General features: G+C 36.4%; 1 protein-coding gene across 2 annotated transcripts in view; it reads left to right on the top strand.

The window, feature by feature from the left end:
* SEC23A (SEC23 homolog A, COPII coat complex component) overlaps positions 1-27,296 on the top strand; it is a 59,850-nt gene that overhangs the window by 9,945 nt on the left and 22,609 nt on the right. For both annotated transcript variants that reach the window (XM_004773306.2, XM_004773305.2), the window contains exons 6-14: positions 1,795-1,874; positions 3,937-4,081; positions 6,166-6,324; positions 7,406-7,521; positions 10,934-11,057; positions 13,054-13,134; positions 15,545-15,634; positions 16,798-16,904; positions 23,380-23,533. In XM_004773306.2, the coding sequence (XP_004773363.1) occupies positions 1,795-1,874; positions 3,937-4,081; positions 6,166-6,324; positions 7,406-7,521; positions 10,934-11,057; positions 13,054-13,134; positions 15,545-15,634; positions 16,798-16,904; positions 23,380-23,533 (1,056 nt within the window). The remainder of the gene's footprint in view (positions 1-1,794; positions 1,875-3,936; positions 4,082-6,165; positions 6,325-7,405; positions 7,522-10,933; positions 11,058-13,053; positions 13,135-15,544; positions 15,635-16,797; positions 16,905-23,379; positions 23,534-27,296) is intronic.

The following is a 27,296-nucleotide window of genomic DNA, read 5'->3' as shown; positions in this document are numbered from 1 at the left end:
GACTCCAGGTTCATGACCCGGGCCGAAGGCAGAGGCTTTAACCCACTGAGTTACCCAGGCACCCCTAGAGTCTGTTCTTTTAAGAGGTTTGTTGAAGGTAAGCTTAGCAATAGTGTGGGAACTTGAGAGAGAGAATTGAGTTCACGGGTTTACTCTAGGAGGTACACTTGAATGTGTTTACACACAGGAGGGAAAGAGAGACTAAAGAGGGTGAGTGAAAGCAGGAGTGAGGTGAGGTTTCAGAAGAGGTGATGGGGATTCCTTCGGGAGCGTAGGAAGCAGAGTACCTTGGAGTGGAGGATCATTTGTTTCTATGAGACAGGAGAGAAAGTGGGCAAGTTTTAGTCTTTCTGTGGCTTAGGTTTTTTTTTTTTGTTTGTAGAAGAGAGGTAATAATGGTATCTATCTTACTTTGTGGTCATGAAAATTAAATGGATTGTGCCTCTAAGTATTTGCTGTTGCTTGTTTTTTTTAACTGTACTTTTTTTTTAAAATTGTTTAATGTTAACCTCTGATTGTAGAGTACATTTTACTTAAATTATATAACACATATGTAACACATAATATTCCTCCTTTTTTGTAGCAGGAAATAAATGCCTACAGACTAAATTTTTTTCTCCATTAAAGTGTTTTTATTTTCCTTCTCTATTTTCTCAAAAAGAGCTTGGTCTTTGCTCCCCAAATAGTCCTGGATTCAAATCTTAAACTCTTCCAGTTATGCAGTCTTGGTTTGATCTCCTTGCTTGTTTTATTATCCTCTGTGGAAAGGGATAAATACCTGTTTTACAAGGCTGTTACTAGTACCAAGTGAAGTAACATGAGAATACGAAGAATTGTATAAACTCTTACAAGGGCTTTCCGGCAAAATCTAGATTAATATATTGCTTTACTACTTAGTAGTTGTGTAACCTTTAGCAGGTTATGTAGCCTTTCTGAGTGTCAGTTTTCATTTTTAAAGTAAGGATAAAAAAATCTACTTCATTATTGTTCTGTGAAGAAATAGTGTATATAAGGAGTTTGGCACAGAATCTAACGTGCAGTAAGTTGTTGGTAAAAAGTTGTTTTTCTTCCTAGGAGTATAGGAAATACTGTAGTACTAGTTCAGTATTTTTTCTTTCCAAATATTTAGACTTTCTGATTTTCTGTTATATACTTTTACTCTATCACTTCATGACTAAGCATTTCTAAATTCAAGGAGACTTTGGTAAAATAATATTTTCATGTGTCTAGAAAGGAATTTTGTGCACATTTAAAATTCAAAATGAAACTGGCAGTTTGGTTAGGCAGTAGGTTAAAAATTAAGAAATATAGACATACAAAGTATATGTACCTTATAACCCCATTTATATGATTCAACTGCTATTTGTTTTGCCAGATTTTAATTTCATAAGGTCAGGGACTGTATATATTTTACTACCATTAGATTTTCTGGCACATAGCAGACACTTGAAATATAGTTGCTCAAAGGGGTGGATGAATATAAGTTAAGAAATACATTCAAGTTACCCAGTAACTTTTTGACTATTAATTAGAAAGAAAGTATTTCTGAGCTAGTATCCCTCTTTGCTTCTGTAGCACCTTGTACTTTGCTCTCTTATTGTGATTATTTCATTGTACTGTTATTGGTTACCTGACAGTCTCCCCACCTGGACCTTTTGCTTTCTGAGGAAAGAGACTTTATGTTCTTTATTTTTGTGTTCCTACTACCTAGCATAGCACCTTGCACATGTTAAGTAGTTGATATATCTTTGTAGGAGTAATTGAATGGATATCACAGAAATCATCTCTTTACAGGAAATGCTGGGACTCTCTAAAGTACCCGTTACTCAAGCAACACGTGGTCCTCAGGTACAGCAGCCACCTCCTTCCAATAGGTAATAATTAAATATAGCAAAGTTAATTTTACAATTTGTACAGCTCTTTTAAGCATCCCGTACCCTTAATTTGAACATAGACATTCAGTGATACTATGTTGTTAAATATTTTTAGTAATATAAATACATTGCTTCAGTATACCTTCTAAAGAGATGAGGCAGAATCATGTCACCAAAATGGTTTCTCATCATTACAATGCTAAGGAGTTACTTTAGTTTTGATATGTTCCTGATCATCTGTTCTTAAGTTCATAAAAACTTTTCTGGTTGAAGGCCGCCAAGCAAAAATACGGCCTCAAGAGCTTTTCAGGGGTGCCTGGATGGCTCAGTCATTAGGAGTCTGCCTTCGGCTCAGTCCTGGGATCGAGCCCTACTCAGGCCCCCTGCTTGGCATGAGGCCTGCTTCTCCCTCTTCCACTCCCCCAGCTTGTGTTCCCTTTCTCGCTGTGTCTCTGTCAAGTGAATAAATAAAATCTTAAAAAAAAAACCAACTTTCATTTTGCTTTTTTAGCCTTTGAGGTAGTTTTTTCCCCCCTAAACTTACTAATCGGAGGTGGTATTACTAAAATTGAGATGATGTGTATTCTTAAAATTATTTCAGTAGCCTAAAAACATTCTCGACTGTTAAATAAAAGATGCAGTCCTGATACTTGGTGTGAGAGCGTTTCCCTTATAGCAGTTGTACTCAAACTGTGGTTCTGAACCAGCAGATAGCATCACCTGGGAACTTATTTGAAATGCAAAGTCTTGGACCCTACCCCTGACCTACTGAAACAAAGCTGTGCAACCAGCAGTCTATTAAAATAAATCCTCCCACCAATTCTGATGCACACAAAAGTTAGAAAACCATTGGTCTTCATTTGCAACGACATGGATGGAACTAGAGGGTATTATGCTGAGCAGAATAAGTCAATCAGAGAAAGAAAATTGTCATATGATCTCCCTGATATGAGGAACTTGAGAGGCAGGGTGGGGGTTTGAGAGGTAGGGAAGGAAAAAATGTAACAAGATGGGATCGGGAGGGAGACAAACCATAAGAGACTCTTAATCTCACAAAACAAACTGAGGGTTGCTGAGGGGCGAGGGCGGGTATGGAGAGGGTGGTTGGGTTATGGACATTGGGGAGGGTATGTGCTCTGGTGAGTGCTGTGAAATGTGTAAACCTGGTGATTCACAGACCTGTACCCTGGGGCTAATAATATATTATATGTTAATAAAAATAATCATAATACAAAAAAGGAAACCATTGGTCTGCTATGTATTTAAATTACTTTTTCTATTTCTTTCTTTTTTTTTTTTCTTTTTAAGAGAAAGAACAAGTGAGCCGGCAGGGGGTGGTGGGGGGAGAACAGAGGGAGAGAAAGAAGCAGGCTCCCAGCCGAGAATTTGGTTATAGTGTTTCTTTTCTTTTAAGATTTTTATTTATTTATTTATTTGACAGAGAGAAATCACAAGTAGATGGAGAGGCAGGCAGAGAGAGAGAGAGAGGGAAGCAGGCTCTCTGCTGAGCAGAGAGCCCGATGCGGGACTCGATCCTAGGACTCTGAGATCATGACCTGAGCCGAAGGCAGCAGCTTAACCCACTGAGCCACCCAGGCGCCTGGTTATAGTGTTTCATTAGTCATCACAAACCTATTCAACTAGAGGTTAATATGAGTTATTAATATGATGAACACCTGTCTTCTATTTCATAGAAAAGAGCTTAAACAGAGACACCTGGGTGGCTCAGTCAGTTAAGCATCTGTCTTCCATTCAGGTCATGAACCTTCAGGCCCTGTGCCCAGCTTGATCTCAGGACCCCAGGATCATGACTTGAGCAAAAGGTAGATGCTTAACCCACTGCGCCACACAGGCATCCCATGCTTTTCTCTTTCTAAAAAAGTAGACAGCTTGGTTCTTAAACTCTTTTTTTTTTTAAATAATTTTTTATTTTTTATAAACATATATTTTTATCCCCAGGGGTACAGGTCTGTGAATCGCCAGGTTTACACACTTCACAGGGTTCTTAAACTCTTAACCACAAACATTTATAAATGACTTTTTATTTAATTTTGTTTTACAGATTCTTGCAGCCAGTACAGAAAATAGACATGAATCTCACAGATCTTCTGGGAGAACTGCAGCGAGACCCTTGGCCTGTACCACAAGGAAAGAGACCCTTACGTTCCTCTGGAGTGGCACTCTCCATAGCTGTGGGACTACTTGAGGTAATGATGATAGCTCTGTTTTGGAATGTAAGTGTATATGTATGTGTATCAGTAATATGTACCAGGTAATGTTGAGTGAAAAAATCAGGTCATTAGGACAGCAAGTATATAATTATATTTGAAGTTGGACTTGCAGGGTATCCTTTTGTGTACAGAGAGGCACCTAGAAGGGTGTTTGTCCAAATATTAACAGTGGTAGAATAAGGGGAATTTTGCTTTTAAGTAGTATTTGAAAATTTTATACATCTCTTAGGCTTTGTAACTATAGTTAGAACTTATAATTATAAAAATGCTTTTTAAAATTGTGAAATGATACCAAATTTACAGAAAAGTTGTAAAGAACTTTTTTCTCCTTGAACTATTTAAGTTGCTAGTATGTTCTCAACCCCTTGAATACTGGAGTTGTGTTTTCTATAAATGAGGATGTTTTCCTACATAACCACAATACAATTATGAAAATCAGAGTATTGACACTGATAAATTACTACCACCTAATTTTCAGACCTCATTCAATTATTTCAATAATTTCTTTTACAAAAGAGATATAGTTCAGAGACATGTATTTAGTGGTATGTTCATTTAGTCTCCTTCGGTCGGGTATAGTTCCTCAGCTTTGCTTTTTCTTTCATGACCTTGATGCTTTGGAAGATTCAGTCCAGTTATTTCATAGATTCTCTCAAATGAGGTTTGTTTTGATGTATCCTCACAATTAGATTCAGGTCTTGCATGATTGACAGGGATATCAGAGGAAAATGCTGTGTTTTCATTACACCCTATGAGGTGACCCATGATTTTCATTTGCCCCATTCAAGGTGATATAATCACCACGATCACTTACTAAGATTGTGTCTGCAGGTTTCTCCACTATAGAAGTACTTTTAAAATTTCTCCTCCTTTTGTGATTAAACATTAGATGGTAAGGAACTTTGAAACCATGCAAATATCCCATTCTTCATCAAACTTTCAGTTTATTTATTAATACCATTATGGAGTTTACATTTCCTTCTCTCTATATATAGTTACTCTACTTTGTCCCATAATTAGAAAAATTTATATAATCATTTTAGAAATGCTTTTATTTGTAATTTCTCTAGTCAGTTACTGGACAAAAATACAGAGCACATTTTTCATGTTATGTTATAGCTTCAGAAAAGAAAGAAATGACAACTTTTGTTATCCATTGTGTTTGGATTCCTCAAAATTTCTGGTCTACTGAGAGCAGTCTTTCTTATTTTAAAAATAATACCATTTTTCTCATGTCACTGGTACCTTGGTTAGGAAGGAGAGGTAGATTGGAGTACTTTGTCCATCATCTTGAACTAGAAACATAAGCTATGCTTGTGTTTTAAACATAAAAAGTAAAACAACAACAACAAAAAATAGAAGATGCACTCTTGGGGTGCCTGTTTGGCTCAGTGGGTTAAGCCTCTGCCTTCGGCTCTGGGATCGAGCCCTGCATCGCATTGGGCTCTGTACTCAGCAGGGAGCCTGCTTCCCCCTCTCTCTCTGCCTACTTGTGATCTCTGTCTGATGAATGAATAAATAAAATCTTAAAAAAAAAAAAAGGGGCGCCTGGGTGGTTCAGTGGGTTAAGCCGCTGCCTTCGGCTCAGGTCATGATCTCAGGGTCCTGGGATCGAGTCCCGCATCAGGCTCTCTGCTCAGCGGGGAGCCTGCTTCCTCCTTTCTCTCTCTCTGCCTGCCTCTCTGCCTACTTGTGATCTCTCTCTGTCGAATAAATAAATAAAATCTTTAAAAAAAAAAAAAAAAGAAGATTCTTTCACTCTTTCTCTACTCCTCCCAGTCAGGCTTTAAGTAAGCAGGAGAAGCATCCTTGTTTAGAGAGATCAGGTTTATAGATTATTTTAAAGTTAGGAAGGCACTATTGTTTAGGGTAGGATTTCAAAAGAAAGGTATTCAAATAAATACCTTGTTTTTAAATTTCACTTTACAACATTTGGTTATTTCCTGAAAAATATATGCTTTCCTGTTTTCTAGAAAGAATATATCAAAATTCACTTTTAGAAATGTATATCCTTGTATTTTCTTTTAAATTCTTTTGACAAGTTACTTTTTTTCCAATAGTGTACTTTTCCCAACACTGGTGCTCGTATCATGATGTTCATTGGTGGTCCAGCCACTCAGGGGCCCGGAATGGTGGTTGGTGATGAACTGAAGACACCTATAAGATCATGGCATGACATTGAAAAAGATAATGCCAAATATGTTAAAAAGGGAACTAAGGTAATTTTGGTTTTTAAGCCTTTTTGCTTTAGTAGAAAAATTCATTTTATGGAAGAGGAAGTATACAAATACTTGATGATAAGTGATCTGATATTGTGAAGTCTGATATTGTTACTACTATTCAGAATTGGAGAAACAGTGTTTTTTTTTCTTGATAATTTTTCTGGTTTTAAATATTTAAAGACTTAATAGCACCAATAAGTATCTCTTTAAAGAATATTCTAGAGAGAAGCTCTGTGTGCCTTTTTAAATATTCATTTTAAAGAATATCCTGCCTGCTTTGGAAAAATTCCTTGTATTTTCCTTTTTCATTTCCAGAGGCTGTCTTGTAGATACATATATTGTTCATAGCATGAATAGTCCATTATTTTCTTGTGAGTTGTTTTCTGTTCATGTTACTTCAATTTTATGTGGGTTTGTGACAGTATATTCTCACTTTTGACTGTGTACTCCCTTGAATTGGTTTTGCTGTTAATGTCCCTTTTTAAAAAAGAAATTCTCTTGAGTTCACAATTTTATTTTAGTTTTGCTGTATTATCTCTTTTCTTTTTGGCAGTCATTATACATAATTTTAAAAGTATAACAACATGATTTTTGTCACTATTACTGGATGCTTTTTTCCTGCTACCTGATTTTTCTTTTGAGCTTGGAATTTTTATTAGAGCTTCAAAAAGTATTTCTTTTATTGTTTATCTAATAGTTTTTGTTACTGTCTTTCCGTACTTGACGTTTTTGTTGCCTGGATGTGGATTTAGCCAGGAAAACCAGTTCTGTCTTCTACTATGTTCATGTATGAAGAGCAAGATATTTGGTATGCCTTTTCTCCAAAGTTAGCTTCATTTAGGAGTATATTTAGAAAGAATTCTTAAAATTTGAAAGTGTCACACTTACAGAAGTTATTATATCACTTTATGAACAATTTTTTATCATAGAAAATTAAATTAGAACATCACATTTAAATTATTATGTATTATTCTTTTAGAATTTTTAAATGTTATTTTGATCTCTTTATGGAAAAATGATTTATAGGGTGGTTAAGTTTGTGCATTGCTTTGATTTGATTAAAAAAAATCTTTTGTAGCACTTTGAAGCATTGGCTAATCGAGCTGCTACGACTGGTCATGTTATCGATATCTATGCATGTGCGTTAGATCAGACAGGTCTCCTGGAGATGAAATGCTGTCCCAACCTTACTGGGTATGTATTTACAGTGTTTACGGTTTTTGCAATTATAGACTGATGATTACAGTTTACAAATATAAACCAATAATGACAGTTTAGGAAAAACAGTCATCATCCTGCCACTCCAGGACAACTATTAACAATTTTTGATACTCCTTTCAGTAAAGCTCACTTTAAATTTTTTCTGAAATTCAGTTATAAAGTCACAAGTTCTGTTTGAAAAGCTGTTTTGATATCGTGCATTGTTTTATTATTGTAGCCGCTTTTTTTTTTTTTTAAAGATTTTATTTATTTATTTGACATACAGAGATCACAAGTAGGCAGAGAGGCAGGCAGAGGTGGTGGGGGAAGCAGGCTCCCCCCAAGCAGAGAGCCCGACGTAAGACTCGATTCCAGGACCCTGAGATCATGACCTGAGCTGAAGGCAGAGGCCCAACCCAGTGAGCCAACCAGGCCCCCCTGTAGTAGCTTTGTGAGATATAATTCACACACCATACAATTTCCCGTTCAAAGCTTACAATTTAATGTTTTATTTTTGGTTATTTACAGGTCGAGCAACCATCACCAAGTTTTGTTTTCGAACATTTATGCTACTCCAGAAAGTAGCTCTGTACCCCTTAGCAGTCATTTCCCTTTCCTGCTTCCTTGTTCCCCACGTCCCCCACCCCGCCGCCGCCCCTCAGCCTGGGCCACTAATCTACTCTCTCTCTATAGATTTGCCTGTTCTTGATCTTAGGGGGAAACTATTTCATCTTTCACCATTAAGTGTGATGTTAGCTGTGGGGTTTTGTAGATATGTTTATCAGGTTGAAGAATTTTCTGTCCTTAGTTGAGATTTTGTTAATTAAGGGTGTTAGATTTGTAGCTGGAGTGGGGTAAGTGAGAAGGACAGATTGTGAGGGTCTTTTGACTGATGTAAGGCTTCAGATTTTACTTTGAGTGAGATGCAGAGTCATTGGAGAGTTTTCAGTTGAGGTGTGATACGATCTGATGTAATGTTTTAAAGGGACCATTTGACTTCAGTTGTCTACAGTAGAGATCTATAGGGATACAGGAATACCAAGTGGTGGCTGAGAAGTGGTTGGATTTTGGGTATATTTAGAAGGTAGAAGATTTGCTGATAGGTTGGATCTAGGGTTTGGGAAAATCAGAGGGAGTGTACTGGAAGGATTGCCTTTTGTTGAATAAGACTGTGGAAAGAAGAGTATTTGGGGAGAAGATTGGGAGTTCAATTCTGAATATGTTTGGTTTCAGATGCCATTTGATATCCATGAGGAGGTATTGAGTAGGCAGTCAGGTATTACAACATAGAGTGCAGGAGATGGGTCTGGGCTGGAGATAAAAAGGAGGGAACTGTCAGAATTTTGGTGTTTCTTTTTTTAAAAATAGCAATAAAAATGGTAGGGTTCTAAGATTTTGCAATTTAACACCACAAAGATCATTGGTGACCTTCCTAAGAGCAGTGAAAGTTGACTTAGAGTAAACTAGAAGAATAGGAAGACGAGATTGATAACAGCTGGTATAGATTACAACTTTTCAAACTTTCACATATTAGGTCAGTCGGGTATCTTATTAAAGTACAAATTCTGGATTTACTGTGCGTGGGATGAGACTTGGAATTCTGCTTTTCATACAAAATCCTTGGTGATGCCAGTATTGCTAGACCAGGGTCCACACTGAGTAGTTAAAGGTAGATAGCTCTTTCTTAGTGGTTTGCTGTAAAGGAGGAAAAATTAGTGAGGTGGTATAAGTTGTCCTTAATGTATTATGCATTACCATGTTTAGTGATAAAAGAACATCATAGATGGACATGTTTGTTGAAATAGAAAGTCTGAAAGAATTTATATACTGCTATTGGAATTAAAATGTTAAGTTGTTAAGACTTCTAGATAAAGGTCAGCATACAAAATTCAACTATATTTTTGTACACTGGTGAGAAACATAGAGAAAACAGCATTTACAAAGGTATAATATAGGGGCGTCTGTGTGGCTCAGTCTGTTAAGTGTCTGCCTTCAGCTCGAGTCATGATCCCAGGGTCTTGGAATCCGAGCCTCATGTCTGCCTCCCTGCTTAATGGGGAGTCTGCCTCTCCTTGTCCATCTGTCTCTCCCCCAGCTCATGCTCTCTCACTCTCAAATAAATAAATAAAATCTTTAAAAAAAGGTTGTATAATAGCATCAGAGATAACATAAATCAAGAGTTTCATAGTATCAAAAATAAAATTATCATTAATTAATTGTGCCATATCAGTTTTATTCTTTGGCCTCTTTTAGATTTTGATTATATTTTGTTTTAAAGCTACTTAAGTATTTTAAAAATATGAGGAAATACATGTAAATATTTGTATGCATTTGGGTATATGGGTGTGTGTATCTCTTTTTGTATGAGAAGCAGAAAGATCTACATATCTTTACCAACCTTGCATTTTCACTTATACCCTACAAAGTGGTTTATAGGAGTTTATTACCTCATTGTGTGGATGTACCATATTTTATTTAACTAGTCTCTAATAGATGATCATCCAGATTGTCATCTGGAGTATTTCCAATCTTGTATTATTAGAAATAGTGAATACTCTCGTGCGTATATTCTTCTTTTGTTTTTGTTTTCCAGAATATCTTTGGGATAGATTCCCAATAGTGGGTTGGCTAGAGTAAAGAGAAAACACATAGGTAATTTTGTTAGATATTGTCAAATTCTCCTGCATTCAGGTTCCATCGTTTTGCACTCCCATCTGTGTTTCCATAGTCTCATCAACAGAATATGTTGTCAAATTGTGATTTTTGCCAATCTGTTAGGACAAAATGTTATCTCAGAATTATTTTTGACAGTTAATGTTCTTTAAAACTTAAAAAAAAATTAAAATAGGTATATGCTTACAGAAAAAAATCAAGCCGAATATAAGAGCTTAAAGTGAAAACTGTCCTTCAGTCTCCTAGTCTCACTGAGTGTGATCCTGTTAAGTTTGTGTGATATACACAGGGACAGTATATGCAAATATATACATACACAGGTATATATTTGTTTTTTAAGAATGAGAACGTGTGCCGTAAACTGTCAGGTATCTTCACCAGTGTGGAGAACTGGGTGGCTGGAATGGGAGAGATGTATTTGCTACCATGCACCATTTTGTACCTTTTGAATTTTGTAATGTATGGCTGTATATCTGTTTATAAAGGAATGTTAGTAAATTACTGAGGACCAATGCAAGTGTTAGGGGCACTCAGATACCCTCAGGATTGAGATTATTTGTGGGGTGAAGATAGTCTCATATATTTGAATTTTTTTAAATCGATGATAATATAGCACATTTTGGAAAGCATCTTCAAAATTTGTTGGTAGTACTGAGAGGTAATTTACTTCTGTTTTTAACACATGGACCCAATACTTGTGTCACTTACATTATTTTTTGTTCTTTCCATGCAGAGGATACATGGTAATGGGTGATTCTTTCAACACTTCCTTATTCAAGCAGACTTTTCAAAGAGTCTTTACCAAAGATATGCATGGACAGTTTAAAATGGGCTTTGGTGGTACATTAGAAATAAAGGTAAGAGCCAAAACTTGATATGTATGGTATGTTATCAAAGAAATTTATAGGCTTGAGTGTGATTTTAAAATATCATTAATCAAATTCAATATATGTATTAAAAGTAGTGGTGGTTTTATTTCAAAAACCAGAATTAGAGGTTTTACCAGAAAAATGTGTCATCATTAAATGTACATGAAATTTTACTTGAGCATTTCCAAATAATTGTTAGAAAGAAAGATACTATATAGGTAAACTTCCATTTCAAGTGTGCTTTGTCTTTTTAGTGTTGTGTTTGCTATTGTTAATGCTAGATTTTTTTAATTGTAGGAGTTAATAACTAACTTAAAAGAAACCTGTTCTGTTCTATTTAGGTAATCGGTAATTGTTTTATGGTTGGTAGGTTGTTGATATTGGTTACTTCTGTCATTCACTTCAAATTTGGATTTGAAGAGTCCAAAGGCTTGGGGATACCTGGGTGGCACAGTCGGTTGGGCATTGGACTCTTGGTTTCAGCTCAGGTTGTGGATTGAGCCTTAGCCTCAAGGCTAAGAGGGGAGTAAGCTTGAGATTCTCTCTTGACATCCTTTGTCCCTCCCCTCTCCTCTTTCTCTCTAAAATAAATAAATCTTTAAACAAAACAAAAACCCAAAGGCTTAGTGTTAGTTACAAGTGTATTACAAACACATTGATTTTGAATTTCCATTAAAAGTTTCTTATTAATCTTTTTATTTGAATGCTTGTTCTATGTCCAGCATTAAAAAAGGAAATTACAAATTATAGAGATCTCAAGGGATATATAGGGCACAGGTTTTATTAAGAAGAAACTCAATCTTGGGGCACCTGGTTGGCTTGGACAGTAGAGCGTGCAGTTCTTGACCTCAGATCTTGAATTCAAGTTCCACCTTGGGTGCGAAGCTTACTTAAAAAAAAAGTTTTGATAGAAAGATAAGAATAACACTTGTGATAGAGTGAAATAACAGATTATAAAAGTCCTACACAGGTTAATGGAAGAAACATGAATGTATGCAGGACACAGTTTACTCTTGACAAATGGTTTTATAGTAACTTACAGTGGTTTTGAAAGATGGCAGAATTAAAGCTGGTTGAAGAGAACACATTTTAGTTAGGATCCCATTTGATGAGAGGTAAAGAAGTGAGAATCAACATGGTATATTTGGGGAAACTTCCCAGTTAGTGAATGGTTTTTATTGCAAGGTAAGGGAAATAGTTTCAATTATGTGGTTGGTTGTAGTTTGGAGATGCATGTCTAGGCCAAAGAAGCCATTGTAAATTAATGAAGAACAGTGTTTTCGAGTAAAATTTGTCTGACTGTGATATTCAGTTTGTTGGGAAAAAGAATCTCAAGAAAAGTGAACTAGGCTACCTAATTTTTTTTTAAGATTTAATTTATTTATTTGGCAGACAGAGTGACACAAGCAGGGGGAGTGGCAGAGGGAAAGGGAGAAGCAGGCTTACTGCTGATCAGAGAGCCTGACCTGGAGCTTGATGTGGAGCTCAATCCCAGGATCCTGGGATCATGACCTGAGCTGAAGGCAGATACTCAAAAGATTGAGCCACCCAGGCACTCCCTATTTTTTTGATAGAAAGTAACAATGGCTTGAATTTTGGTGTCAGTAGAAATTGGAAAGAAACCAATCTTGGTGACAGATTTTCTAAGGGAGGAAAAACAGAAGATAGCATTTAAGGTTTTGAATTAGGATGTATGAATTTTGGAGATGCTATTATTTTGAATTGAGGGTGAGGTTCCCAAATGGAGTCCTCCTATGGGCAGTTGGAAATAGAATATTAAAGTTAGGTCAGGGCTAGCTTTTAAATTAGGGCATTGCAATCTAGAAGTACCTGGTGATTCATTATTTCTAATATTAGTATGTTTTCATTGACTTTTGAGTTTTAAATATGGAAAAAATGTCTATTCTTATATACTTGTAGTTGAGTGTATGTTTGAGTTTGTCTTTGAGTACACTGAGGTTTTCACTGTATTCTTACTTTGCAGACCTCAAGGGAAATAAAGATTTCAGGAGCTATTGGACCCTGTGTGTCTCTCAATTCTAAAGGACCTTGTGTATCTGAAAATGTAAGTCATCTTTACTCTAAAAAGAAAATACAGTTAATTCAAATGGCAGACCAACAAGAGACCTAGAGTGGCAGCCTATAGCATTCCTTTCAAAATTATTGTGTAGGCTAAGTTTCAGTAGAATGTGGTTCAGTTTCCATTTCCATTGGTATAATCTACTTGTGCTCATTCCTTTTGCATATCCCTTTTACCATCTACCCCTAAATCTAAACCTTGTATAAATTTGTACTGTCAGCAGTCTTCTTTTTTTTTTTTTTGCCCAAGTTATTCCTTGTCTCATTATGTCTGGAAAAACTGAACAACTGTGATTTAAAAATTTGGAGACCTTTGAAAGTCAAATCCGAAACTTTTTTTGTTGTAGGATTTCCAGGAAAGTAACCAAATTAGCCAGATTTGAGTTTCAATTCCTTTCTTTTTTGTTATCCCATCTAGGGGCCATATAATACACTTTAAAATGGTAGAATTAATATAGCTATAGAGAGGATGATGGGACATAACAAAGTGAGTAATCATCTCTAAAAATATAGAATTTAAAAGTTACTTCTAAGCAATTTTCATGGTAAAAATTGATATCTAAAGTGTTTTTTTTAATCAGACTGCTTACATTATGGAATTCTGATCTAGAGAACCTATTCATATGTGCGTATGAGTTAAATCGATATCACTTTACACAGATCAATTAGTTGGATAGAAGGATAGTGTTAATTGTAATTACTTCATTAAATGGTATGTGCTTTTTAAAAATCATTAAATGGTGTATACTTTTTTTTCCTTTTTTTTTAAAGATTTTATTTATTTATTGGACAGAGAGAGAGAGATCACAAGTAGGCAGAGAGGCAGGCAGAGAGAGGGGGGGGGAAGCAGGATTCCCGCTGAGCAGAGAGCCCGATGTGGGGCTCGATCCCAGGACCCTGAGATCATGACCTGAGCCGAAGGCAGAGGCTTTAACCCACTGAGCCACCCAGGTGCCCCTACTTTTTTTTTTTTTAAGATTTTATTTATTTATTTGACAGACAGAGATCACAAGTAGGCAGAGAGGCAGGCAGAGAGAGGAGGAAGCAGGCTCCCTGCTAAGCAGAGAGCCCTACTTGGGGCTTGATCCCAGGACTCTGAGATCATGACCTGAGCCGAAGGCAGAGGCTTTAACCCACTGAGCCATCCAGATGCCCCTAAATGGTGTATACTTTTAGGGTTGCCTGGGAGGCTCTGTTGGTTAAGTGTCTGACATTAGCTCAGGTCATGATCCCAGGGCCCTGGGATCAAGGCCTTCATGGAGCTCCTTGCTTAGTGGGGAGACTGCTTTTCCTTCTCCCTCTCCCTCAGCCTGCCACTCCCCCTGCTTGTGTTCTCTCTCTGTCAAATAAATAAAAATATTTTTTTATGAATTAGGAAAAAAGTAAATGATGTCTACTTTTTTTTTATTATTTTTTTTAAAGATTTTATTTATTTATTTGACAGACAGAGATCACAAGTAGGCAGAGAAGCAGGCAGAGAGAGAGGAAGGGAAGCAGGCTCCCCGCTGAGCGGAGAGCCCGATGCGGGGCTCGATCTCAGGACCCTGAGATCATGACCTGAGCTGAAGGCAGAGGCCTTAACCCTCTGAGCCACCCAGGCGCCCCATGATGTCTACAATATGAAGAGCTTGTATCAATACTTAGCAAGAACTTGAATTATTTTATAATTTTACTTTGTAAAAATTGTTTAATTTTATTTAATGACATATTTATATGACTTCAAAAAATCTTAAGCTTTTAACATTCATTAAATTAGAAATGTGAAAGTTTTTTTTTTAAAGATTTTATTTATTGATTTGACAGAGAGAGATCACAGGCGGGCTGAGAGAGTGGGAAGCAGGCTTCCTGCCGAGCAGAGATCCCGATGCAGGGCTTGATCCCAGGACTCTAAAATCATGACCTGAGCCGAAGGAAGAGGCTTGACCCACTGAGCCACACAGGCACCCCAAAACAGTTTTTCTTAACTGCAGTTTTTTCTTCCCCTTTTTACCTTACTATATATTGTAGTAGTAGGGATGCCTAGGTGGCTCAGTCAGTTTAGTCCTGGGATGAAGTCTGGCATCAGCCTCCTTAGTCACCGGGGATCCTGCTTCTCCCTCTTCTCCCTACTTGTGCTCTCTCATTCCCTCTCTCTCTGACAAATAAATAAAATATTAAGAAAAAAAAAGAAATGTGAAACAGTTTTTCTTACTTCAGGTTTTTCCTCCCCTTTTTACCTTACTATATGTTATAGTATTAGATTGAGGGTACGTGGCTGGCTCATTCAATGGAGCATGCAACTGTAGATCTTGGGTTGTGAGTTCAAGCCGCACCCTGGGTATATAGATTACTTAAAAGTAAAATCTTTAGAAAAATTGTGTTCTCTAGCTTTCACATATACTCTTTTATTTTTACAGGAGATAGGAACAGGCGGCACTTGTCAGTGGAAAATATGTGGACTCAGTCCCACTACAACCTTAGCTATCTATTTTGAGGTTGTCAATCAGGTATGACTTTTTATATTATAAGTACTCAATTTAGGCCATAAATGTTTCATATTTTTCCAATAGTAATTATGACTTGAAACTTAATCTGTTTTGGAATTTTTGTTTATCATTTTCTGTTTCTCAAGGCTAAACTTCTTGGTGAGAGGATAAACTATAATAGAGATGTTAGGGAAACCCACCAATGCCCAACATTGGGCAACCCAACTTTTAGTCTGTTTTTTTTTCTTTTTTTTTGTCTTAATATAAAATTGAAGCATAAATAAAATCTTAAATTCTGTCTAGTTATGCATTTTTATAATTAGCGATTGAGGTCCTCCTAGTTGTCACAAGGTATATAAAGATATATGAAGCCCCTACTAGAAAGTTTAATATATCAAAATTCATAGAAAAAGATTGGAAGGTAAAGATTCTAATATGTGAAAAATTTTTTCTGGTATAGGAAGAAGTTATATTAAAGAATGATGTAATATACAAATTACTGCATTACATACCAATAGATATTAGGCATAAAATGAACCACAGAGGTTCATGGTTAGCCTTCCTAAGATACAGAGGTTTTTTTGTTTAACCATCAGAATTTGTGAAAAAGAGGTGGCTCTTAACTGACTGACCAGTTAGTCAATAAAGCAAGAATCCTTATTGTTAAAGGTCATGAAGGTTTCTTGTATTGACTACCTGCTATTTCTTTCTAAGGATCATTATTATAAATTACTGTTGGGCTCTTCTTATTAATAGTTTCCCGTTGGTCATCTGTTTATCATGTGATTATCTTCCTATAAGTTCAGTTTTCATTTCCTATACTGAGGGGAGAAGGACTTGGTTCAGTTTCTCTTTCTCCAGCTACAATTTGGCAAAATTGCCTTGCTATGCCTTTGTGTATCTGTTAATTTCTTTACACTTCTCCCTTCATTTTGTTCTTTTACATCTTCCGATTATATATTACCTGAAACTGATATCCTAAATGGACTCACTTCTTTTTTTCTTTGTCATTTTTCCCCTTTCCCAGATCCATTTCTCTTTTATGTGGCAAATCACAACTGTTTGGTATGCACTGGAAACAAACATCCTTCTAATTGATTTTAGAATGACTTTCATTAATGCTAGGGAAACTGTATTAACATTATAATAGATTTTACTTAGTTTTTACTCTTATTTTCACATAGCATAATGCTCCAATTCCTCAAGGAGGACGTGGTGCAATCCAGTTTGTGACTCAGTATCAGCATTCAAGTGGGCAGAGACGCATCCGAGTGACCACCATCGCTAGGAAGTGAGTTGTATTTGTTAGACACTTAATTTACATATCAAAACTATTCTTGGTCATGTTTCCAAACTGGGTTTCTGTTTTGAGCAATATCTCTAACTAGAAAGTGGACATTTATGATTAATAGCATTTTATTATTTTAACTCAGCTTATTGGCTAAAATATTCATTGTTAGGATCCATAATTTAAAAAAAATGACTCCTAAGACACATTCTTCAATATATTCTTGTATTTAGCATAGTCCTCAGAGAGGAGGAGAAAAACTAATAAACATTATCCTATAATAGGCAATGGTAATATGTATATACGTGTAGAATAATATACCATAATAATAGCATTACTTTTCAATTGATAATAAAGTTCTTAGCTAGTTTTATCATTCTATATTTTTTCAAGTTTTTATTAGATATTTAATTCATTTACCAAGCCTTTATTCCTTGTCTCCTTTGTGATTAGGTACTTCTGGGGCAGGCTATGGAATGCAAAGGACTTGAACATACTTGGTCTGCTATATGATACAGAATAGTCCAGTCCTCAGAATTCTGTGTAGTGAAGGGACAGTTGTTTTTTTTTTTCTTCCAATTTTTTGGAGACTAATACTTTTATTAAATACAATAAAAATGAATTATTAGAAAATGTAACTTTACAAATTCAAAATATAAGTCTCTATTTTTATTAGATTTATTAGACAAAAAATTATTTTATTAAATTGCTTAAAAATTTCTAAACATTTATTCTCAGTTTCTGTTCTTATCTCATGGCAAACTGACACTAGATTTGCATACCACACTTTGTATAGCACTGCTTGAGACCACAAAGGTGAAAGTCTTTCAACAGTTAATATTATAAGGTAGTATTTTATGTAACAAAGTAATGTCCTATATTTCTTGAGGTAGTTCCAGTTCCCAAAGAAAGTGATAAGACATACCAGATCCCTTTTCTTGCTCATCTCTATATGATGTATTTTCTGAGTAAGGCAAAAGAGAGAGTTGATTAGGATAAACTTAACAGATTTAAGCATGGGCTAGAAAATGGACACAGAGGGCATCAAAGCTTTTATTTTATTGAACTGTATTTAAACTCTAGCTTCATTCCTGAAAACCACGAGATTGTTTTGGTGAGTGATGGACATTAACCTTATGCTTTTTTTTTTTTTTTTTTTTTTAAATATTTTATTTATTTATTTGACAGACAGAGATTACAAGTAGGCAGAGAGGCAGGCAGAGAGAGAGGAGGCAGCAGGCTCTCCGAGGAGCAAAGAGCCCGATGTGGCGCTCGATCCCAGGACCCTGGGATCATGACCTGAGCTGAAGGCAGAGGCTTTAACCCACTGAGCCACCCAGGCGCCCCTAACCTTATGCTTAAACTGAGTATTGGTTGGATTGTCTTTTGGTTAGCAAAGGATTGTACATAGGTTTGTTGTCCTGCTCTGCTACCTTGGTTTGACTTAAAATCCCGGACCAATTTCTTGGAAGTTTTGATTCTTGGCAAACATGTCAATTTATTTTTTTAAAATTATTTATTTATTTATTTATTTATTTTTTAAGGATTTTTATTTATTTGACAAATGGAGATCACAAGTAGGCAGAGGCAGGCAGAGCGAGAGGAGGAAGCAGGCTCCCCACCAAGCAGAAAGCCTGATGCGGGGCTCGATGTCTGGACCCTGGGATCATGACCTGAGCTGAAGGCAGAGGCTTTAACCCACTGAGCCACCCAGGCACCCCCATGTCAATTTATTTATGCCTCCTCACACACACACATGCATGCACGCATATGCATGTGCAACTTAAATTCGACATTCAAAACATTTACATAAGGAAACAACTGGACATACCAACTGAGGGATATTTTATAAAGCTACTGACTTAGACTTGTCAAAAATGTCTTAGAGGGCAAGAAAAGCATTATAACCAGTCCAGATTAAAGGAGACTGAAGAGATGTTATGACTAAAGCTAGTATGTGATTCTGGGTAAAATCCGGTGTCAGGAAAAATTTTGCTGTAGAGGACACTACAGAGACAATTAGACAAATTTGAATGTGGTTCATATATAAGATAATGTTACATCAGTGTTTAATTTCATGAATTTGATCATTAAGGCTTTATAAGAATAGAAGATAATTTTCTTGATCTTAAGAGATACACACTGAAGTTTTTTTTTTTTTTTAAAGATTTTATTTATTTATTTGACACAGAGAGATCACAAGTAGACAGAGAGGCAGACAGAGAGAGAGAGACGGAAGCAGGCTCCCCGCTGAGCAGAGAGCCCGATGCGGGGCTCGATCCCAGGACCCTGAGATCAGGACCCAAGCCGAAAGCAGCGGCTTAACCCACTGAGCCACCCAGGCGCCCCCACACTGAAGTTTTTAAGGGAGGGTCATATCTCTAACTTACCCAAGAAGTTTGACAAAGGAAAGAGTATGTGTATGAAGGAAGAGAGAATGATAAAGCAAATGTGTTAAAATGCTAACAATTGGGCGCCTGGGTGGCTCAGTGGGTTAAGCCGCTGCCTTCGGTTCAGGTCATGATCTCAGGGTCCTGGGTTCGAGTCCCGCATCGGGCTCTCTGCTCGGCAGGGAGCCTGCTTCCCTCTCTCTCTCTCTCTGCCTGCCTCTCTGCCTACTTGTGATCTCTCTCTGTCAAATAAATAAATAAAATCTTTAAAAGAAAAAAATGCTAACAATTGATAAATCTAGATGATGGATGTATAGGAGTTTATTCTAATCGTAGCTTTTTTTTTTTTTTTTTAAGATTTATTTGTTTATTTGAGAAAAAGAGAGCATGAGTGGGAGGGGCAGAGAGAGAACAGGAGACCGTCTCAAGCAAACTCCACACTGAGCGTGGAGCTGGACACAGGGCTTCATCTCACAACCCTGAGATCATGACCTGAGCCAAGTGCAAGACTCAAGTTGCTTAACTGACTTCCCAGGCATCCCTCTAGTCATAGCTTTTATGTTTAAAATACATTTTAAAAGAATATATATTTATTTATTTGAGAGAGTGAGTATGTACACGAGCAGGGGACGGGCAGAGGAGGAAGGGGAGAGAGAATCCTCAAGCAGACTCCCCACTTATTTAGGAGCCCCACTCAGGACTTGATGGCAGGATCCTGAGATCATGACTTGAGCCCAGATCTCCAGCTTGACCACTTAACCAACTGAGCCACTCAGGCATCCCTATTTAAATATTCTTAAAGTGAAAAGTTTTAAAAAGTTAGGTAATCCAGTTAAGAAATGGGCAGCAGAAGACCTGAATAGATATTTTTCTAAAGAAGACACACAGATGGGTAATAGACATATGAAAAGATGCTCAACATCACTCATCATCAGGGAAAAACAAATAAAAACTACAGTGAGATACATATACCTTACACCTGTCAGGATACTTAAAATTAACAACACAGGAAACAACAGATACTGGCGAGGATGTTAAGGAAAGAGGAACCCTCTTACTCTGTTAGTGGGAATGCTAACTGGTGCAGCCACTCTGGAAAATAGTGTGGAGGTTCCTCAAAAAGTTAAAAATAGAATTACCCTACACCCAGCAATTACACTACTAAGTATTTACCAAAAGGATATAAAGATACTGATTCAAAGGAATACATGCATCCCGATGTTTATTTATTTTTATTTTTAAAATGGTTTTTATTTATTTGACAGAGAGACAGTGAGCAGGAATGCAAGCAGTGGGAGTGGGAGAGGGGGGAGCAGGCTTCCTGCTGAGTAGGGAGTCTGATGTGGGGCTCAGTCCCAGGACCCTGAGATCAAGACCTGAGCTGAAGGCAGCCGCTTACTGACTGACCCACCCAGGCGCCCTGAATCCCAATGTTTGTAACAGCATTATCAATAATAGTCCAACCATTGAAAGAGCCCAAATGCCCATCGACTGATGAATGGATAAAGAAGAGGTGATATAAATATATATATACACCCATGGAATATCACTCAACCTTCAAAAAGAATGAAATCTTGCCATTTGCAATGATGTGTGTAGAACTAGAGTGTATTATGCTAAGTGAAATAAGTCAGAGAAAGACAAATACTTCTGATTTCACTCATATGTAGAATTTAAGAAATGGGACATAAGAGCATGGGGGAAAGAGAGGGAGAGACAAACCATAAAACAGACTTTTTTTTTAAAAAGTAGGTTCCATCCTAGGGGTTGAACTCATGATCCTGAGATCAAGACCTGAGCTGAAATCAAGGGTCTATGCTTAACTGACTGAACCACCCAGGCGCCCCTAAAACATTTTCTTAACTATAGATAGTACAAACAGGGTTGCTGGAGGAGAGAGGTGGTCAGGGAATGGGCTAAATGGGTGATGGGCATTAAGAAGGGGCCTTGTTTTGTTTAGCACTGGGTGTTAAATGTAAGTGATGTGTCACTAAATTCTACTCCTGAAAATAATACTACACTGTATATAAGTAACTGGGATTTAAACAAAAGTCTTAAACACAACAACAATTTTTTTTTTCGTTACATAAATTTTTTAAGAGAAAGGGGACTCTCTTGTGAGAAATTTCATGGGTTTATATATTTTCAATTTGCACAGAATTTATGAGGTTATTATAGAGATATATATTATGTGTGTTTTGGTGCCATTTATGTCATTATGTCTCATCAAAACACCCATCTTTTCAAATTAACTTAGCCTGACCATTTTCAATAATCAGCACTTACTTATTTTTTTATTTATTAGGAGTATGATTTTAGGGGCGTAGGTAAGTGTAATTGTTTAAGTGAATAAGCCATGTGAAAATAAAGGACTCAGGTTCCTGAGATACAGTCAAAAGTTAACCCTATTTTTCATAAAGAAAATAACTTTGATTTGGAAAGTTTGGTGTGAAACTAGTTGTAAGAATTACAGTGAGAAGGGAATATTGGAAATGCAGAAGACAGATTTTTTACCATGTGAATAAACTCTTTAAAACTTGATTCTAAGAGCATAATTTTTAAGTTATAGCTAAATAAGTTTTAATTAGTAAATATGCATGTGCTTACTTGTCACTGTAGTTAAAATATCATCTTTATGTTTCATTTTGAAGCAAGTGAATATCATGGTCATCCAAGCTGGGAAAATACTGATTTGGATAATTTTGTTTTTAGTTCTTTGAGTTTTTTAAATTAAAACTTAAAAAATAACTGAACTATTAGTATAACTATTGTTTAAGTTGTATTAAAAATGATTTCAAAATTATTAGTTCTTAATCTTACTCATTCTCATTCTTTTTTTGCCTCTTGCCTGTTTCACTAGACTGAGATACTTAACAGTTGTTAGTCATCTAGAAAATATTAAAAAATTGTTTGTTTGAAACAAATTAAAAATAGAGGAAGAAGGGAGAAGAATTTTGAATATGTTACTGCCTAAATTTTCATGGCATCACTTCTTACATCTTTAAGTAATACAAAAGTGGTCTAGCTTTTCAAAAGCACTTAAGTATTACCAGACTTGGTTAAAGTGAGGCACTTTAGAATTAGGATCAGCTGAAGTATTTCAAAACTCTGTGAAACATTAAACTAACAAACACATATAAGCTGTTGCTGTGTCTCCCCAAGATCAATTTGACTGGATTGGATTTATAAAACATGTGAACTTAAGGGGCGCGTGGGTGGCTCAGTAGGTTAAAGCCTCTGCCTTCGGCTCAGGTCATGATCCCAGGGTCCTGGGATCAAGCCCTGCATTGGGCTCTCTGCTCAGCAGGGAGCCTGCTTCCTCCTCCCTTTCTCCCTGCCTCTCTGCCTAGTTGTGATCTCTGTCTGTCAAATAAAAAAAAAAAAAAAAAAAACACCCAAAAAAAAACCACATGTGAATTTAATAAATTATTGCTACTTTTATACATAATAGCAAATTAGTCCCTTAAAGTAAAATTTTCAGTTACTAACTTTTGATTAGTTTTGGTCATTGTATTAGCATGGAGAGAAAAGAATACATAGAAACTTCAATTATATCATTTTTGTCATTAATAATTGAATTTGTCATGAATAATTGAATTAATAATTGAATAAATGAGAAAACTTTTTGAAATAATTTTGTTCATTTTCCAGGTTAGTAAATGAGAATTATTTAGGCTGGCAGAAAACTTTTATTTTTTTGTTTTAGTTCCATGTTGCTGCCTTTAGAAAATTGAAGAAATAATTTCAAAGTCTGACATAGAGACTTATGTACATGCACACAAACACATATACTTGTGCCATTTTTTTACTTGTAAAAGTCTTAATGTTTTAGGGAATGTGTTTGGAGATCTGTCTTTACAGTTATTTTTGAGGACTTTATTAGATTTGGATATATTTTTCTGAAAAATAATGCTATACTGAAACTGCTATTAGTGATTTTAAAATGCTCGTTTTCTAGGCAATGTTGGAGTTTTCAAGTATTGAAGTAATTTTCTGCATCATTTTAATTTAAGTCTGTGTGGTAGCCAGCTGTGATATTGTAACTTTAGTAATTCAACAGTATCTCTGTGCTTTCTTCTTGCCTTTAGCTGGGCAGATGCTCAAACTCAAATCCAAAACATTGCTGCATCTTTTGACCAGGAGGCAGCTGCCATTCTTATGGCCCGGCTGGCAATCTATAGAGCAGAAACAGAGGAAGGACCAGATGTGCTCAGATGGCTAGACAGACAACTCATTCGACTGGTAAGAAGTGAACATAGCGCTTTTCTCAATCTGAATGCTTTTGTTTGTCGTATTTGTTGCTTTTGTTAAGTATTTCTTTCAACATACTTAACAGTTAACTGAAAGACTGTATGGGAGATTCCTATTCAAGTTGCTGAGAAAGGCATAGTACATTTATCTCTTCCAGTAAACTAAAATACATTTTTTTTTCTTAAAACGAAAGAGTGCCACTTAAGTAACCTATTCTTTTTCTTTTATCGGGGCTAGAATCATATTGTTCCAAATCTAATCCTAAATTATTGAAATGTTTTTTTTCTTAGTGCCTTTTTGGATGTTTTTTCTTCATTGCTATGATTTTAGTTTATTTTTACTTAAGAGAAGTTAATTGTGACATAAAATTGTATACATTAATATACAAAAATATAGGTAAGTCTTGATTATTTGAATCTATATTAGCAAGTTAGTGTTAGTACAGTTACTGGTAATGCTGATTTACTTGAGTTTTTAATGTGGCAGGAATCCGATACATTTTGACCTAGAATGCTTAAGTTCTAGTCTTTTTTTTTTTTTCTTAAGATTGATTTATTAATTTGAGAGGGAGAGAGAGAGCACGAGCACATAGAGGGAAAAGGAGAGGGAGAAATAGACTCTTCACTGAGCAGAGAGCCCAGCATGCTGAGATCATGACCTGAGCCGAAGGCAGACACTTAACCAACTGAACCACTCAGACACCCCTCAAAATTCTGTTCTTTTTTTTTTTTTATTTAATTTAATTTTTTTTAGTTTTTCAAGATTCATTGTTCATGCACCACACTCAGTGCTCCATTTTTACTCAGCAAACTCTGGCCTATTATTTTAGTCAAACACCCTGTTGAGAACTTTCTCTGCTAAGCTATCAGATTTCTGTTTGTTTTGTCCTCTTTGTTTAGATTCTCAGGTAGTTTTTTAAAACATTCTTGAGTGAACTAGTCTTTGTTAGTATAATTAGCCATTTTTGTAGCCATCATCCAGGACTTTTTTTTTCACTTTACCTTCAAGGGGGTTTTTATACTAACTTCTCTGTGATAAAAGCAGTGTTAAAATATCAGCACATCTTTTTTTTTTTTACAAGAAGAGGCGTAAAACCTCTCATAGAGTTAATCACTGATTGAAAACACCCTCGGTACAAATGCCAACTCAGTTCCTCCAAGATGAACCATTGTTTCTAGATAGGAAGATAAAATAGTAAATATATTTTGACTTATGCTAGTTTAGAACAGCAGAAACATTTTTTTTTTAAGATTTTATTTATTTATTTGACAGAGATCACAAGTAGGCAGAGAGGCAGGCAGAGAGAGAAGGAAGGCAGGCTCCCTGCTGAGCAGAGCCCAATGTGGGGCTCGATCCCAGGACCTGAGCCGAAGGCAGAGGCTTTAACCCATTGAGCCACCTGTCAGGCACCCCAGCAGAAACATTTTCTTGAGTCACACTATCATTTAGCGATTTGACATGACATTAGTGAAATCTGTTGACTCATCAACCTGAATAGAAGCTTTTGTTTTTCAGCTGATTGCATAAACCTCTTCAGTATCATGTGACATGTTATCAATGCATTCACTTATTGTAGTGTTTTAAAACGGAACCTTTTCGGGTCGCCTGGGTGGCTCAGTGGGTTAAAACTTCTGCCTTCAGCTCAGGTCATGATCCCAGGGTCCTGGGATTGAGCCCCGCATCAGGCTCTCTGCTCAGCCAGGAGTCTGCTTTCTCCTCTCTCTCTCTGCCTGCCTCTCTGCCTACTTGTGATCTCTGTCTTTCAAATAAATAAATAAAATCTAAAAAAAAGAAAAAAAAAAGAAAAAGAAGGTATTTGAAGTAAGCACCTTTATTTGCCAGATGACTGTGGTTTATAATGAAGTGCTTTTGCTGTTTTGGTAGAACTATTACTGCATTTTTAGGTTATGACACGTGATACAAAACTGAGTAGTACAGCTTGGGTTATCAGCCCTCATAAAACCCCGTGATGGGGCGCCTGGGTGTCTCATTCTTTAAGCATCTGCCTTTGGCTCTCTGGGATCAAGACCTGCATTGTGCTCCCTGCTCAACAGGATGCCTGCTTCTCCCTCTCCTACTCCGTCTGCTTATGTTCTGTCTCTCTGTCAAATAATAAGTAAAATCTTAAAAAAAACAAAACCCATTAATTAGTAGCTTTCATTGTAAAGATCAACCTTTTCTGTATCCCTTATTGCCTAGGTGTAGTGAAATGACTCCGAAGATTGTAATTCTTAGGAATTCTCTGTGGGCTTATGTTGAATCTTTGTCTTATATCTCACACCTGAACTTCAAAATTTGCCGTATTGTTTGACATGCTTGTAAAACATAAATGCTATTAATATATAAAACAGAATGGTTTTGTAAAGAGCTAAATGAGATACTTACAAAAACTATGAAATTACAAAACCTACAATATAATTCACTTGTACACATTCTGTAATTTTGTAGCATTAAAACAGGAGCACAAGGCTTCTGAGGATAGAGAATAGATGAATCATGGGATGATGAAAATTTTACTCTTATCTTTGCCACACCAGTGTAGCTTCTTTGTTCCTATCAGTCAGTTGGCAAATGTATGTAAGAGGAAGTTGGTGGAGGTAATTTGAAGGAGAGGCTGACATTACCAGTCTATTGCTCTGCTTTCTCTGCAAAATAGCTTTCACTAGTTCCTGATGGCCTCCCTTATATGTCAAAAACTGAGAATGAAGTTCTCCAAATGAACATAGTCCTACTGCATACTGACACATGGGACTGAAAGGTGGCTTAAAGAAATTGCTAACAGGATATCTTGGAAACTGTTTATCACTGTGGCTGGCATCATATGGTATGCAAAGTTCAGAAAACAAATTAAAAAAAAAAGTTTTGGGGCACCTGGGTGGCTCAGTTGGTTAAGCCTTCGGCTCAGGTGGTGATCCCGGGATTCTGGGATCAAGCCCCGTGTTGGGCTCCTTGCTTCAGGGGGAGCCTGCTTATTCTTCTGCCCGCTGCTCCCACTGCTTGTTCTCACACTCTCTCTCTGTCTAATAAATAAATAAAATTTTTAAAAAAAGTTTCTTGTGGAACCCCTAGTGACTGAGGGGCCCTCATCTATGGTAAAAGTGGTGAGAATATGATCTTTACATTCTTTTAATTGATTGAATCAAATTAGCATACAGTTGAAGTAAAGCTCCTAGTGATGACCAGTGAACCTTAGTTACAGAGGCTGTTCTAAGATTCATTTTTTGTACTGATTCCACATTGCTAAAATTTTAGTTATAAGAGTGATAACAACATAAATAGAGAAGGGGTTAATAATACCTTTTAGGTACTATACTTCTGTAAGTTTTTTCCTAATGAAAAAAATCTGTGAAATTACACTAACTTCTTTCCTCAGCTTGGCATAGTGAATATAATGTTTTCTTTTTTCTTGATGACTCAGACTAATTTTTGTTAAAAATAAACATCTTTTTTGGGGCACCTGGGTGGCTGGCTCAGATCGTAATCTCAGGATCATGAGATCGAGTTTGACATTGTGCTCCGTGCTTGGTGCGAAATTGGCTTGAGATTCTTTTTACTTTCCCTCTGTCACTCCTGCTCATGCTCTCTCTGTAAAATAAATAAATCTCTTTAAAAAGCCAGACATCTTTTTAAAAACTGTTTTGTAGATAATGGGAAAATTATGGCCAGATTGATGCTGTAGCACATTTGCTTCTGACCCTTTTAATCTAAGTCCTTGCTCCCCTTGGGCATAATCACTTAAGATACTGGTATCAAC

Source organism: Mustela putorius, unplaced genomic scaffold (genome assembly GCF_011764305.1).
Source record: "Mustela putorius furo isolate JIRA1106 unplaced genomic scaffold, ASM1176430v1.1 tig00003898_pilon_pilon_pilon, whole genome shotgun sequence".
Lineage (NCBI taxonomy): Eukaryota > Metazoa > Chordata > Mammalia > Carnivora > Mustelidae > Mustela > Mustela putorius.
This window is presented reverse-complemented; position numbering and strand designations above follow the sequence as displayed.